A 17,254-nucleotide genomic window follows, 5' to 3' on the forward strand; every position below is an offset into this window, starting at 1 on the left:
GGGGGCACAGAAGAAGTCCTTTGGCCGGCACTGTTTTGGCCAGTAATGAGTAGGTAGAAGTGGGCGAGGCATCCAATAGAGGAGACTGTGCAGATATGTGCCCCTCTTTTCTGGGAGCAAATGGGGAGGAATGGAGACTGTGACCCATGCTGCAATTTGCTTTTGGCGCAAAAAGAAAGTTTGGGGAATTAGCCCCAGGGTGAGCTTGTTGATTTGTTGTACCATCATCTAAGTTGTAAGAGATCATGTAAACAATGGTTTGGCTATACTTTGTATTCATGTATACATGGCTCAACAGCTTCTGAAACAATCTGGAATACACCTAAAGGAGGAACCCACCAGTTCACACCAAGTTTGAAATGAGGGCGATGTCACGGTTGACTTTTCCCCAGTTTGTAATTTAAACATTAATTTTTGTCCCCCCAGTCTCAAATTTATTCCATATTTTTTTTAAAAAAATATGGTTCATGTGTTTTAAACATCTGTCCCAAATATAGAACGTACTTGAATCCAAATCTGAAATGTGGGCATGCAGATCTGAAGATCGGAGTTCGAATCCTGTCCTCCGCTTTTTCAGCTTGAGTCTCGACAACCCCCATGATTACGGAGAGGAAAATGTGCTGGGAGATGGCAAGATGATGAGTTCTCCGGACCCTCCCCTGAGCCCCATCTGAGTCCCTTTGCTTTCTTTCGCCTCCTTTCCCAAAAAAATACGGAGACAACCTTAGAAGGCTCCGCAAATCGTGATGCTCTTGGAAATGCATGGAAGGAAAATTAGGGTGGGAACGGTGGTTGGCTTGATGCATCTGTTGTTCCTCCACAGTGCCCCCTGGAGGGGCAGGGAAAAGGGCAATGGGACCCAACCACCGCATCCCTGCACCTTGGCGGCGGGGAGATGGACAGCGTGCGAAGATGACAGTGGATGTGAGTTTTGCAGCCGACTTTGCAGCTGACACCAAAGAGAGAAATCCAGGTGGCCAGGAACTAGCATGGCTGCTGCTGCTGTTCACAGCGCTCAGTCCGAGTAGATGATGAAGCCTGAGAAGGTGCTATATTTGTTGTTGTTGCCTCCATGGGCTTTGCCTCCGTCCAGCTTGATGAAAACCTCGTCGCCAGCATCCAGGTGAAGGATGACACTGTTGCTAGCGTAGTCGTAGTTCTGATCCGCATCCTGCGCGATGGCGCTGGCCCGCACCTGGGGTGAGAGAGGGCGCGGGCAGGTTGGGGAAAGAGAGAGAGAGAGAGGGAAAGAACAGATGGGGAAGGAGGAGAGAAAATAGAGACAGGGGGAAAAGGTCAAAGCGTTGGTGACAGTGATGGGAGTGGGAGCTGCGCAGGGCCATGCACAGAGGAGGAGGTGGAGAAGGGAAGAGTTGAAGGAGTGCTGCGCCTCCTATTTAATTTCATCTTGCAAAGCCCGTCGCTATAATTCCTATGGCAGTAGGAGGCAGAGAGCAAAATGGAAGTCAACTTCTTCATGGTAAACTGCTAGCCTGGTGGCTGCTGAGTTACAACTTGAAACCTCTCTCTCCAAGCTGGCCTGGTGTTTTTCATGTTGTACACGCCCTGAGATCTTCCGATAAAGGGTAATATGCAATTAGAATTACGGTGCCTCGGAAACTACAAGTAATCCAGAATGCTGGTGACTGGAAGTGGCTGCTGGGACCGCATAACACCGGTCCTGAAAGACCAACATTGGCTCCTAGTACATTTCTGAGTGCAATTCCGTGTTGGTGCTGACTTTTAAGCCCTAAATGGCTTCAGCCCTGAACACCTAAATGAGCATCTCCACCCTCAATGTTCAGCACCGAGGGTATTCTGGAGGTCCAGCACCGGGGGCCTTCTGGTGGTTCCCTCACTGTGAGACATGAAGCTACAGGGAACCAGCCAGAGGGCCTTCTCAGTAGTGGCGCCCGCCCTGAGAAATGCCCTCCCATCAGATGTCGAGGAAATAAACAACTGTCTGACTTTCAGAAGACATCTGAAGGCAGCTAATTATTATTATTATTATTATTATTATTATTATTATTATTATTATTATTATTATTTGTACACTGCCAATCTGACTGGGTTGCTCCAGCCACCCTGGGTGGCTTCTAACATATATAAAAACATAATAAAACCTTTAAAAGCATCCCCTTCAGGTGTTTCCAAAATGTTATATAGGGAAGCTTTTTAAGGTGTAATGTTTTATTATGTTTTTATATATGTTGGAAGCCACCCAGAGTGGGTGGGGTAGTAATAATAATAATAATAATAATAATAATAATAATAATAATAATAGCAACAAGCACTCTTTGTTAGCATGACCAAGAAATAAAAGCGAGGCGGGTTCTGTGTGAGGAAGGAACCAGGGCAGGCCTAGCCGCAGATGCTGACATTGTCGGATGCCTTCTGAGGTACCAACAGTAGTCGTGGCTGCTGCCTGCTGGACTGGTGGGACGGAAGACTGGGAGACAAACAGTAGGGGGCGCCAGAGCCAACGAGAGGCAGAGCCATCTGCCGACTGAGTGTGAGTAAGAAGGCAGGCTAAGGTTGGTGGGGCAGTGCCTCGTTTGCCATAACGGAGCAGCCTCTGCTGGGTGTCAGGGCGGATCGGCAATAACTCATAAGGTGTCTGTGAACTCTTTGTTCAAAGAAACAAAACAGCTCAGGCCTAGTGAGTGGAGCAACTCTTCCCAATAGATCCAAGGAGGCACTTGGGAGGACCAAAGCTCCCCCCGCCTTCCCACCACTCCCTAAACAATCTAAGACTCCAACATCTTGTCTGTCTCTGCTCCACCCTCTTCACACCTCTTCTGGTTCTGGGAGACCGGGGTGGTGGTGGTGGGGTGGAGCTGTTCGCAGCAGGAGGGGGAGACCTCCTGGCTTCTTCAGCAGCCTGCCTCCTCTCAGCCTCCCCCCTCTCCAGCCTCCACTTCTGCCTCTGAGACTGGAGTGCTTTCTGCCCATGTCATGGGAAGGCAGCAACGTGAGCAAGCCAATTCTTTTGGCTACCGTGTGTGATCTGAAATAAGCCCTATCGAATGCAATGGAGCTTCCTCCCAGGTAAGTGGGGTTCCATTTATTAAAAGCATTTATATCGCTTCTCAAAACAGCTCCCCAGGTTTCTCCCAAAGCGAAGTAAAACAGTTAAAAAAGTGTCAATTAAAATCAAAACACAATATGCAAATTTAAAACAACATTAAAAGCATACTTCAGGTTAATGCTGTCCCAAGAAAACACTTTAGCGTACAGACACTGCAAATATAATAAGCATGCACTTAAAACTAGGGAAAATATGGAAAGAGTCTGGAGTGTGCATTTTAGCTTTAATGTTCCAGGAATAGGAGGGGACTGAAGAAGGTGAGATTGGGGGGGGGGAGAGATCCAAAGAATAGGAAGGAGCAACAGGGCCTTAGGAGGAAAAGGCAGGAAGAGCTCAAGGATTGTAGCAAACATTCTGGGCTGCTTCCAACATATATAAAACATAATAAAACATTAATTTTCTGACTGGCGGTCGAATAAAGAATAATGATGATGATGATAAAACATTAAACATTTTTTTAAAAAACCTTCCCTATACAGGATTGCCTTTAGATGGCTCAGATAACTCCATATCCTCCAACATTTCTCCAATGAAAATAGGGACATCCCTAAGGAAATGCAGGACATTCCAGGACCAAATCAGAAACCGGGACAGCTTCTCTAAATCAGGGACGTCCCTGGAAAATAGGGACACTTGGAGTGTCTGTGATTGACAGGGATTGTGATTGACAGTGTCCCACCTCCCACCCTTCCTCATTATAAATCTTCAAGTCTGCCTCCCCTCCTCTCAGTGGCGTCCAACAGAGGAAAAAACGGGAGGGGGGGTGACGAAAATAATTAACCACCCTACTGAAACTATTTCGGTGGGAGAGAGATCCTGGACCCAGGGGTGGGAGCTGCTGGTGGCGGCGATTATTTTGGTTGGTTAAGCAGAGGAGATGGTCAGATGCATCTAGAATGTCTCTGTCAGTTGAAAACATATTATTAAGGACTGCTGGTGACAGGAGAGAAAGATTGGATGTGCCTGTGGAAGTTTTGGGTGCCTAACAATCTGGGGTGTGTGTGTGTGAGCTATGCCCAGCTTTGTGCAACAGAGGAGTCTCCACTGTGGGGAAGGAGGAAACTCTCAGACAGTGAGGAGCAGAGGCTCATGTGGGGCTTTGGTATTGAGCACTCAGATTTCCCCAAATTATTTTTCTGGTGTGCCATTGAACGCTTACCCATTGCTAGTCTGGACAATGTGTTAACCGTCACAGATGGAGCCACTTTTCGGCCACCTGTGCTGGTGTGCCCAACTGGCTCAGAAAGTGCGTTTCTCGCTCTCCCCGCACCCAAATACAGAGAAGCGGCCTTTGAAAACCAGGCCTTCGCTTTCCACGCTTTGCACCGTAATTAAAATTGAACTTGAAAGCTGCTTAACGGCCTGGGTAGAGAAGAGTGTTAGCTTTTAATTACAACTGGATACATGAAGGGACTCCGGGAGAGGCGAACCAATCCACACTTTTGGAGGTCCATGGTGGGATCTGTCTGCGGTTAAAAGCAGGTGCTCTTTGTGTATAATAATTATAGTAGCAGGAGAGTTAATGGCTACAGGGTCTGCTGCCGCTGGTATTTTATTGCAGAAGATTAACACAGGGGCAAGATCACAGAGGTTAAAAATAACAACACACTGTCCACTGTTGAGTCATGGGCTCTGTGAAATAGATGTACAAGGCTTATATATATATTTTTGATGGTAAGACTGGAAATCTTTATGGCAGCCATTTGCTGCAAGATGCATAACCTGCCTGGAATCTATCGCATCTGTTGGAAACACTGATAATTCTCGGCTTAACGTTTTAGATTTTTAAAAGCGACAAGATTCTAGCCCTCCAGAGTATGGGGGATAAACTTTAGAAACAACCAATGTGCTCAAATTTCTAAATCAGACAATTTCCATTCAGCCTTCCCCCTTTTTTCCTTGGCAGGGTTTCTGTGCAAAATAGGCAGGGATTCTCCTGGTGAAAGCCTTCCCCACGAGGATGCAGTGGCAGTAAAAGTCCTACTGAAGCCAAACCACCATCCCAGAGCTGGTTCGGCAGTGTTTTCCTCCTCCTGGTGAACTGGAAAGGAGTCCAGTTTTAAAGCAATCGTTTGACTTCCCGGCCCAAAGCGAAGAGACCTGACTGAGAGGAGTTTCGCTGCCAAACTCGGTGGGGGCAGCAAATGTTTGTTTTTCTAACACTCTATAAGCCCAGCATGGCGTCCAAGGAAACCCTTGCAAGGGGTGAGGTTAGAGCGGCTACTTAAAAAGAGATAAAATAAATCACCAAAAAAAGAGGGCAAGGAGGATGCAGATTTGCATATAAACTGCATAGATTGAACTGTAATAAATATCACCTTAGTGATGACTAAGGTGACCTGCTGTGACGTACAGGTGGGACCGACTGTGTGTGCCTGCTCCATTTGTGCCACAGGTGCTAACCTGGCGCTTCCTCAGAGTTATTTGTCTATAAGGTGGTCCTGGACCCAAAAACCTTTCTAGAGAGGGCTCCCCACCGAGAGCCCCTGTCCTTCATAAAGTCAAATGCATGGCCTTTTAAGCCTAGTGGTTTAACTGACTGAAACGGGGAATGATTAAATGGATTACTGCGTGTTTCATTCTGGAATATTCCCCAGTAACTCTCATGCGATGGGTTAACTTTGATCACATGGGAGGTATCTGGTTGCATCCTCCATTTTGTTTTGTGTGTGGGTGACTTGTGTAATGGTTCCATCTCCATGAACACTGAAGAAGAAACAAAATAAAAAAAATCCTTCCAGAAGCACCTTAAACACCAACTAAGTTTTTATTAGTTTTTATTAGAACCGAAGAATTGATGCTTTTGAATTATGGTGCTGGAGGAGACTCTTGAGAGTCCCATGGACTGCAAGAAGATCAAACCTATCCATTCTTAAGGAAATCAGCCCTGAGTGCTCATTGGAAGGACAGATTGTGAAGCTGAGGCTCCAATACTTTGGCCACCTCATGAGAAGAGAAGACTCCCTGGAAAAGACCCTGATGCTGGGAAAGATTGAGGGCACTAGGAGAAGGGGACAACAAAGGACGAGATGGTTGGACAGTGTTCTCGAAGCTACGAACATGAGTTTGACCAAACTGCGGGAGGCAGTGGAAGACAGGAGTGCCTGGCGTGCTCTGGTCCATGGGGTCACGAAGAGTCGGACACGACTAAACGACTAAACAACAACGACGAAGTTTTTATTTTGGTATGAGCTTTCGTATGCATGTACACTTCTTCAGGTATCTGAGGAAGTGTGCATGCACACGAAAGCTCATACCAAAATATGGAAGGAAGGAATTTTTTTATTTTGTTTCGACTACGTCAGACCAACACGGCTACCTACCTGTAACTAGAACCACTGAAGAAGAGACCGTGTTAGACAACTCTCTAATTGCAATAGGGGAAAGGAGTGTTAATGTTTCTGTCTGAATGCACAGGCCCTCCCTTGGATAGAGTCAAGATTCAAAAAACCCCCCAACCCCAGTATATATTAAGAAAACTCGTTGTAACGATGTGCTTATACCTGGTATATTAATTATAATGTAATTAAGACAGGTCGAACAACCACCTCTTTATGAAGCAAAAGAAGAGTTTTCTACACATTTTTGTTTATAGAAAGTCACTTGGGGTTGCTTCTACTCTGCTGGTTTAGTCTGGCGCAGTCACCCTTCATTTACTCTTTTTAAATATAGCGCGGGTCCAGAAATTTCGCCGCCAACCTGTCACATTCCACTGAGTGGGTTCTGCCTTCCAGTGTCCTTAGTGTTGTGCTTCTTCCTTTTTAAAACCTGATTTTATTTGTGGTGATTATTTCAAATTACAATGCAAAGCCGGTATGGGCTGGCCAAAAAATAAAAGAAAAAGGGTTTTGAGAGTTTCAGGGCTTCTTTGCCTTTAATTAGCAGCTTCCTCCTTGTGTCCTGTTTGGTGCATTGCTGACTGATAGGGAGACCATCCGTTCACTGAGCATTCATCCTGATCCTTCAAAGGAAGATCGCACATTGTTGGCACTTTAGCATTACAACACTGGAATTAGCATTCACACTGATTTGTTTGTGGGGAGGCTAGACAATGTCAAAGCAAGTGTTTTCCCACACTTTGCAGTGTGCTTTCCTTTCGCTTGCCTCATTACCAAGAGTCGGATCTTTCGGAGAAGCGGTTTTGTTGCACAAGAGATCCAGATCAGTTTTAATTGCGCAACCCGAACCTAATGTGATTGAATCCCACCTGAAAATAGTGACAGTCTGGAAACACCCAGAGTTTCTTAACTGTATCTTAAAATCAGGCAGTTCCTATTGCTCAAGGAGGCATTATAATTGTTTCCTTTCATTATTTTTCCTTGTAATCTTTTCGCAATGCAATATTGCTACTTGACATTTTTCAAAATATGGAGAAAGCTCTTTCGTGGCAGGAACTAATTTAGATGTTAATCAGTCATGCTGCTGCTGCAGTGAACAGGAAGTTAACAGAAGAAGCTGAAGGAGGAAGCTACTAACTTATTTTGCAGAGGACTGCTGAATAAATGTTATAGAAGCACAACTCTGGGGACTGGTATTGCCGAACAATATATTGCTCTGTTAGGAACCATATGGGGCCACTTGCTTCAATCCCGCTTCCAGCTCATTGCAGAGAAGGAATGGGTAGAAGGCCCCAGTGCAGAAGCAATCATGAATTTCTAGGGTGAGAATTGTAGTTGCTCCGGAGGAATAATCACAATGTGGTCTAAACAGGGGTCAGAGGTCTAGATGGTTTTGCCTTTGCTGGTCTGTGTGCTTCTTGCGGTAATTTAAAACAGAGTGTGCAAGTTCTTCTATACATACTGAGCAATTGGGGGCTGGGACCTGAAGAGCAGTGGCTTTAGTGCAAGGGTGAACGCTTTGCAGAAGTAGAGGTAATAGTGGATTTTCCGCCTCCTTAAATCGCCTGCAATTTGCTGAGCTGGTTCAAGTATGCCTCAGCACAGTGAGAGGTCCTTGCCGACCATATGCCTCTTTGCCATATGATTAGGAGGTACTGCATCAGCCACAACGTCCTTCCCACTACCCGCTTTTACTGCTTCAGCTGAAAATCCTTTCTTTCAACATTCATCTTGCCTGTGTTTTCCTCCTCCTTGCCACAAACCAAGCTGTCTTTTGTGTGTGGGGGGGTATCGGGGTCGCAAACCTTTAAAAGTGTTATAACAAACGGAGCTTGCAAACATTGTTTTACTCAGGGGTCAGCAACCTTTTTCAGCAGGGGGCCGGTCCACCATCCCTCAGACCTTGTGGGGGGCCAGACTATATTTTGAAAAAAAATATGAATGAATTCCTATGCCCCACAAATAACCCAAAGATGCATTTTAAATAAAAGCACACATTCTACTCATGTAAAAACACACTGATTCCTGGACCGTCCATGGGCCAGACTGAGAAAGTGATTGGCCCCAGCCCCCAGGCCTTAGGTTGCCTATCCCTGGTTTTACTGATCCCTGCTGCTGTGCAACTTGATCTGGGACATGGGTGGTGCTGTGGTCTAAAACACCGAGCCTCTTGGGCTTGCTGATCGGAAGGTCAGCGGTTCGAATCCCTGCGACGGGGTGAGCTCCCGTTGCTCTTTCCCAGCTCCTGCCAACCTAGCAGTTCAAAAGCATGCCAGTTCAAGTAGATAAATAGGTACCGCTGCAGCGGGAAGGTAAATGGTGTTTCCTTGCGGTCTGGCACTCGTCATGGTCCTCTGTGCACCAATAGCGGTTTAGTCATGCTGGCCACATGGCCCAGAAAACTCTGTGGACAAATGCTGGCTCCCTCAGCCTGAAAGCGAGATGAGCGCCACAACCCCATAGTCACCTTTGACTGGACTTAACCGTCCAGGGGTCCTTTACCTTTTACCTTTACCTGCAGCTTGCCCTGCAGCCATTGATCTGGATTCTACTGCTGCGGTCAGATGATTGTGTGAACCTGTGTCTGTCTGTTGAGTTCTGCAGATCGAGCTGTTGTTCAAGGCAAAAGGGTAGACCAAGCTCATACCCTATTTTCTCAGATCGAAATAGGGATGTCCTATTTAATAATAATAATAATAATAATAATAATAATAATAATAATAATAATACCCCACTCTGGACAAGACAGGAGTGCCTGGCGTGCTATGGTCCATGGGGTCACGAAGAGTCGGACACGACTAAACGACTAAACAACAACAACAACAACAACAACCCCACTCTGGTATTATATATTGGACGTTTTTCCAACATATATTAAAAATAATAAAACATTAAACATTTTAAAACCTCCCTATACAGGGCTAACTTCAGATGTCTTCTAAAGTGTGTATAGTTACTTATCTCCTTGGCTCGGGGGGTCACATAACTCCATACCCTCCAACATTTCTTTGATGAAAACAGGAATGTCCTAAAGAAAAGCAGGACATTCCAGGATCAAATCAGAAACTAGGATAGCTTCTGAAATTCGGGACTGTCAGTAGAAAATAGGGACACTTGGAGGGGCTGGAAGCTTGGCTTCCCCCACCCCCCCTAGGATGTAGTCCTTGTCCTCCATTTTTTCATTACACTGCCCGTTTTCACCATATCTGATGTCAACTCATACCCTATGCTTTCCATTGACATTTGTATGTGATGGACCTATTGAGCTTCATATATTAGAGAACTTATTTCTGGTGTGCCTTTTTAGAGCAGGTAGATTTGTATCATTCTCGAACGTATAATTTTGCATTTTCATTTTTTTAATTAAAAAAACTAAAAACCCCTTGATAAAGTCTCAAAACACTTTTAAGACCCTATGCCCACTTTCCCCTAATATATGCATTTTTGTAAACACTGGTTGGTCGGGGAACTGTATCACATGACTCAAATACAGGTGAATTTTGAAGGGCGGCTGTATTCACAGATTGTTTCGGATAGTGTGGATTCAATCCATTCCGCTTTAAATGCCTACTGGGTTACTGTTAGGTTTTTGTTCCATCCTGCCTTGTAATGCACAGCTCTGCCCCAAACTAAACTGTCACACTAGAAAGGCGACTGTGACCAGAAAGTGGTTTGCTCTTTGTCTGAAGAGAGCGGTCACGGCTGGACTGGATTCTGCTGCCGCCACCGCCGCTTCGTTTTACTAAATCTACACGTACCACATCCTGTCCTAGCTGCTGCCATGTCCCCACGCCTTCTGGGTGCAACTCCGTAGCACAACTGCTTATGTGTCAAAAGCAGATCTCTCCCTTTTACATGCTTCTCTACAGCCCTGGCCTCCTGGTGGGTGTGAGACAGCGAGAAAGAAAGTGTCTTTGCCACTCAGGAGCTGAGGCCCACGTGATCAATTTATGTCTCAAGAGTTCTCTTAATTAGGACTTTGTGTTTCCTGTTGAGCTGGACTTATTGAATGGAAAGATACTTGGAAACCTAAGGCAAGAGGACTTCATTATCAGCACAAACCGACAAAGCAGTATCTTCCTCACACACTCGTTTTTCACTGCCATTAAGATTGTCGTCTCCCCCCTCCCCGCCATGTAGCACAGTGGGTAGGAATCTGGGCTCGAGCCCCAGTTTGACTGGAGGTGACTTCCTGGTCATGCTCCTGAGACGCAGCTCAACAAAGGAGCATGTGTCTTGCAAGCAGAAGGTTCGTGTTCAGCCTCCCTTCCACCCACATCTCCATTTAAAGCAGGGACGGGCAATTTGCTACCCTCCAGGCTCCGATGGTCAGGAATTGTCAGGGACCGAGTGGATGGGGAGGAGTGGTGGGAGGCACCAGCCTGGGAACCCCCAGAGGAGGAAGGATCGGAGCCCGGGGATTGGTGGTGGAACATTGAGTAGAGGTCAGAGGGAGAAGAGTGGAAGGTGTTGGATGAAGGGGCAACAGGGTTTAGTGATCAGGAAGAGATGGTGACAGAGAGCAGTTCAAGCTCCAAAGCTGAAGCAGAGGAAGGGGGTCAAGAGGCTGCTGAATAATCCAGGGAGCCTCTTCAGCTGTGACAAGCTCCCCTCCTCGCTTGTCTCCAAGAACGCACAGGATAATGATGGCAAACAGAGGCCAGAGGTCCACAGATGCAGTTTGAGGCTGCTTGGGAAACATCCAGGAGAGGAGGAGCCTTAGGAAGTGTAGAAGGCAGTCGACCTTCAGTCCTGGCAACTGCTCCACAGGGCAAGGCCTACAAGGAAGTGTTGCTGAGTTGTATGCCATTTCCTTGAATAAAGAGTAAACTTCACTACCTCTGCCTCTTGGTGCTGACGTGCATCTGACTCCAGCCCTGACAGCAATGATGAGAGCGGCAGTCTGGCAACATCTGCACGTCCCCTAACCCTGATTGAAAGGATTTCAGGAGTGCGGGGAAGGCCTCTCCTTTGTAAAGCTGAGTAGGCTAGATACTCTGTATTTAACCCAGCTTCTCATATTCGTATGTAAGCTTACTGTGTGGCTTTCAGAAAGATACTCCACCTAACCTACCCAACAGGATAGTTGTGGGGATAAACCCCCTGAAAAAACATTCCAAGCTGATTGGATACAAATTTGAATAATAATGTACGAAAAATGCTGAAATATGAGAATCTGCTGGCTCCTGTTTGCAAGCAGTCCCCAAAACTGATCTTTTGATTCTAAGGTTTTAACTGTTTTAATTGTACTTTTTAACTGTTTGATCATATATTTTAATTAAGGATTGTATATTTTAATTAAGGATCATATATTTTAATTAAGGATCATATATTTTAATTAAGGATCGTATATTTTAATTAAGGATGCTTTAATGCACAGGGACGCAGGTGGCGCTGTGGGTTAAACCACCGAGCCTAGGGCTTGCCGATCAGAAGGTTGGCGGTTCAAATCCCCGCGGTGGGGTGAGCTCCCGTTGCTTGGACCCAGGTCCTGCCAACCTAGCAGTTCAAAAGCACGTCAAAGTGCAAGTAGATAAATAGGGACCGCTACAGTGGGAAGGTAAACGGCATTTCCATGTGCTGCTCTGGTTCGCCAGAAGCGGCTTAGTCATGCTGGCCACATGACCTGGAAGCTGTATGCCGGCTCCCTCGGCCAGTAAAGCGAGAGCAACCCCAGAGTCGCTCACGACTGGACCTAATGGTCAGGGGTCCCTTTACCTTTACTGCACTGCTGGGTTTGTATTTTAATTGTGGATTGATTTTATAGATGTAAACACCTTGGAAACTATTTTGGAATAGAAGCGGTATATAAATTAATCTTATTAACTGGGCACCAGCCACCACTGCAGCGGATTCATCCACCCACAGTCTCCCTGTGTGCGAAGCTACACAGTCTGCTGCAAGCCAAGAATGGATGGACTATGATATGGTGGCTGCAAAGGAAAGTAGTTCGGACATATCAGATGGGTGAGCTATGTGGCATACACTGAAGGGGAAGTCCAGGGGGGTTGGGGGTTGGAGGGGATTACAAAACAAAGAAAGAGAATCAGAGGGCCCCTCCAAATGTCCTTTTTATTGTGCATTCATGATGACTTGTGCAAATGATATTGGAATTTTGGAGTACCCACAAAAGCTTCAAGGTGCTTCAATACTGCTTCATTTCAGTAAATGTCTCCTAACTACCTGCTAAGATCCTGTCGTTTTTTAAAAAAACCTCCAGTGTTCTGGTTCATTATTATTATTATTTTCCTGCTATTGTTGCACAGCACAGCACAAAAGTGTCCCTCCAGGAGTGTAGCAACATTGGAGAAGCATAGCAGAACAACCAGAATTATTCCACCATTGTTTGGTGTACCTGTTGAAATAAAACAAAAATAGAACACCAGCTACATCTTCGCCTGGGGACCGTTACTGCTTCTGTTCTTTGCAAAACAGGTTATCCAAACAGGCTGGGTTGAGAATCCTTGTTCCGAGATCTCTGAATGCTGATGCAGTGCTAGCCCAAACGTTCTCCATAGGGCCAGAGCTGCTTTTTCCGGTCCCCCCCAATTCTTTTCCTCCCGCCTCTGCTCTCTGCAACACGCTCGCTAGTTAAACGCCAGTGGCAGCAAAAGGCAGTTCGGCGCTGTCACTGAAGCCATTTATCTCCCCTCGTTAAGAAGCTGCCTTGTCACAGCACATGAGCCCGTTATGACATAATCCTCTAACTAGTGAAGATAAATTGCTGCTCCAGAACTGGCCTCCTGGTGCTGCTGTTTCTTCCAAGGTGGGCGCATTGGGGAAATGGGTTTGAGCTCCGGTTGTGGGGTTTCTCGCGAGGCAGACTGGGGTCAGAGCTCCCGGAACAGATAGTCTGGGTGGCGACGGCAGGCACGCAGCTGGGTGCAATGCTCAATTTCAAAAGAACAGAGCCATAGCAGGAGCTAACAAGAAGGGTGCAAGCTATGAGTCTCCGCATGTGAGAAAGCTGCACAATCCACTTTGCGCATGCTCAGGGGCTCTCTTTTAGTATTAGTTCCGGTAATACAAGGCAGAGAGGGGTGTTTTCAGAGCAAGTTGCTTGGCTGAATCCTCCTAGCTCACATGAAGCTATGGGAAACCCCAAGTTTCAAGTCGTCCTATTGAAGTCAGAGTCAGAGACACTGTAGGAATTTGATTTTTGCAAATTCCCATACAGAAAGACCTGATCTGCCCCCTTGGACCATTGTGCAGAATAGAACTTAGTTATCCATCAAATTTGTCCACCCTTGGTGGCTGTGATGAGTTTTCCTGTCCTCATCATAGGCAGCTGCCCCCCCCCCATCAATAAAATTTCATAAAAATACATAGCAAACTGAGGTTTTGCCCCCCAACAACAGGCCTGCTCCCCCTAACAAAAATCCTGGCTATTCCCATGGTCCTCATGACTATGAATTAGGGTGCCAAATTCAGGTTGTACTATTACAGTTTATTTTTATACTGTTTCATAATTATGTTGTTGTTGTTGTTTAGTCGTGTCCGACTCTTCATGACCCCATGGACCATATAATTCACAATTATAGGCTTGCACAAAAACCCCACTTCCCCCAAAGACTGGCCTTTTTGCTGTAAGGAAAGTGACAGGAAATCACACTTTAAAGTGTGGGATAACCCTTTGAGGCAACATATTCTAATCTCCCTGCAAACAAACCAGCTCATTAAATAGCTGGTGTCATCTAACTTCCCTACAAACAAATCTGGAAACAAATTCTCTGGAAGTGTCCTTAGTGGGCAGAAATTTCACTAAAGGAATCATAATAGTGCTTACAAATAACTACAGTAGTGAATTTCTCTTCCCTGGAGCTTCATAGAGGTAAAAAAAAAAAAAAACTCAGAGTGACACATGCACTGAATGACTGACAAAATGTCTATGGTTGCAGAGTGACACCCTTCTGCACTAAAAACTGTATTTACTTTCTTTTGAACGGTGAAAAAACACTTCCTTTTTAAAAAAAAAAATCACAAGTGCCAACAGGGATTGTGATCTGATGCTGTGCAGCTAGAATCTTATTCTGTGGGTTTCTTGATGGTTTGGAAACCCAGCCTTCTGAAGGTGACATCCCCTGTAGATAGGGGAAGAGGCAAGCAGTTTGGAACCGGGTTTCGAATTTAGAGGAGAGACAGCTAAGCATTCAGCTGGAGACAGCAAAATCTGAATACATCTCTGTGAGGAGCTGCAGTCTAGGAATCTGATGTGGTGTAATGAGTCTGCGATGCCTCCTGAAAAAGCATATTTACCTCCTGCTTGCACATTTGTAAATAAATATAAAAATGGCAAGAGCATCCTGAGCAGGACTGGCCCAAGACATTTTGGCAGCCGGAGGCCAACCCCCCCCCCCCAAATTGTGCCCTCCCTAGGCTGACAGGGAGGAAGACAAGAGTGAAGTGCTTTGAAGAAACTCGATCTCAGGACGCAAGCGAGAAACATGCTAAGAGGAAGGCAGGGTGGATTTGATTTAAATCAAACTGATTTAAATCATGATTTAAATCACGATTTAAATCACTAGTCAGTAAGGCTTGATTTAAATCATAGTCGATTTAAATCACATGAAAAACTTAAATACTGTCCACTCCAAACAATCAGAAAAATATTGTTTCTATTCTATTCACTGAACTTCTTGAAACTTAGCACTGAAGGGGTTGTTTCTGTATTCATAGGTTTGTAGAACAATAGGATTAAGGTCTTTTTCTCAACTCTGTTCATGTTATAACATTTTTGCTGTGAAGAAGAGGCATGTGATCTCTGTTGAGTCAAATTCAGTTTTGAGAACTGCAAAAGTAAACCAAGCATCTGTGATAATATCTTGTAGGCAGAGAATCTGCCCAATAATCTTACAAAAACCTCTGGAAGAGCATGACATTGTGAATGGATTAATGGCATTTACCCCCAAAAATAAACATATACAACCTTATTCTACATAATTAAAAAACTAATCTTTATTTCATGATGGAATAACCTTTGGATGGTAATATATTTTCCTCAAAAAGCATTTTATTTTTTAAAAAATCAGATTTAAATAAAAAAAAATCGATTTAAATCAAAAAAATCCGATTTTTTTGATTTTTTTTAAAAAAATCATTGATTTTTATCCACCCTGGAGGAAGGCACCCTTGGCATATCCACACCGTAATCAGCTCCCGCCTGAAAACCAATGGAATGACGTGTGGATCCAGAACTGGCCTCCACAGTCACTTACGGACCCATTGTTAAAACTGTGTTTGTGGAAGACAATCTTACTTAATTAAGGACTGATCGATAAAGAGAAGAGAGAAGAAAAGATCAACACCACCAACAAAAAGGTAAAGGACCCCTGGAAGGCTAAGTCCAGTCAAAGGCAACTCTGGGGTTGCGGCGCTCATCTCACTTTCAGGCCGAGGGAGCTGGCGTTTGTCCACAGACAGCTTTCCGGGTCATGTGGCCAGCATGGCTAAACCACTTCTGGAGCAACAGGACACAGTGACAGAAACCAGAGCCCACGGAAACGCCGTTTACCTTCCCGCTGCAGTGGTACCTATTTATCTACTTGCGCTGGCGTGCTTTTGAACTGCTAGGTTGGCAGGAGTGGGACAGAGCAACGGGAGCTCACTCTGTTGCGGGGGGTTTCGAACCACCGAGCTTGCGATCGGGTGATGCATTCCTTGGAGGCCAGATCTGCTGCCCCTGTGGATCCTGCCATCTGACGCCATCGCCTCCCCTCGCCTTATGGGTGTGCCAGCCCTGGCCCCAAGCCTCCAGCACTCTCTCATACAAAGATAACCAAACCCTTGTGGCACTTCCCCTGCAACTTCTTGCTGCGCTGGGAAGCGGGATGGGCGTGAGTAACAAAGCCCTGCTGTGACAAAGTTCCTGAGCAGGATGAGTAACAATGCTACATGCTCTTGTGTGGGCAAGGCCCTACATGCAGCCTCAACAACGTCCCAGGGCTGTTTTGAAGGTGTTCATAAATAAAAATGATTAGTTTTCCCTCCTGCTTTCAGCTGTATCAAATTAATCCCGGCTGTGTACACACCACACAATTAAAGCACACACCCGCTCCCCCAGAATCCTGGGAACTGTAGTTTCTTGAGCGTGCTGGGAGTTGTAGTTTTGCGTGCAGGAAGTGATCTGCGCTGTGTATGCAGCCCATAAACACAGACCATAAAGGGCACAGGACTGAACAAAATGTAGGAACATAGGAAGCTGTCTTAGGCTGAGTCAGACCGTTGGTCCATTCACCTCAATTCTGGCTACACTGACTGGCAGGCTCCTCAGGGGTTCAGGCAGGGGACATTCCCAGCCGTACCTGGAGACTGAATCTGAGACCTTCTGCATGCAAAGCAGGTGGTCTAGCACTGAGCCACTCCCCTCCCCCAAATTCCGACCCAACATTTGCCAACCGGCTTTCCGTGCATCTGGGGAAGTGGGCTGTGGATCACACGCGCTCATAGAATAATAGAGCTGTATAAAGTTGGAAGGGACCACGAGGGTCATCTAGTCCAACCCCCTGCAACGCAAGAATTTTTTGCCCAATGTGGGGCTCGAACCCACAACACTGAGATTAAGAGCCCCATGCTCTACCAACTGAGCTATCCCAGCTGGACGTTGAAAATAAATCTGCCTGCCTTGCTGCAAGATTCTTTGTTGTTTGAACTGGATTTTGCACTGTTGAGCATGGAGCATATTGGCTTCTGATTAGCAGAGTGCAAGGTTAAAGCAACACTTTCTCGATATCTTAAAGCAGGGGTCAGCAAACTTTTTCAGCAGGGGGCCGGTCCACTGTCCCTCAGACCTTGTGGGGGGCCGGACTATATTTTGAAAGTAAAAAATGAA

General features: G+C 45.8%; 1 protein-coding gene across 1 annotated transcript in view; it reads right to left on the minus strand.

Moving 5' to 3' along the window:
• Positions 1-1,015: 1,015 nt before the first annotated feature.
• Positions 1,016-17,254, minus strand: part of C1QL1 (complement C1q like 1) — a 39,203-nt gene continuing 22,964 nt past the window's right edge. Inside the window, exon 2 of the mRNA XM_035136432.2 lies at positions 1,016-1,195. Coding sequence (XP_034992323.2) covers positions 1,016-1,195 — 180 coding nt within the window. The remainder of the gene's footprint in view (positions 1,196-17,254) is intronic.

The sequence above is a fragment of the Zootoca vivipara genome, chromosome 13, assembly GCF_963506605.1.
Source record: "Zootoca vivipara chromosome 13, rZooViv1.1, whole genome shotgun sequence".
NCBI lineage: Eukaryota > Metazoa > Chordata > Lepidosauria > Squamata > Lacertidae > Zootoca > Zootoca vivipara.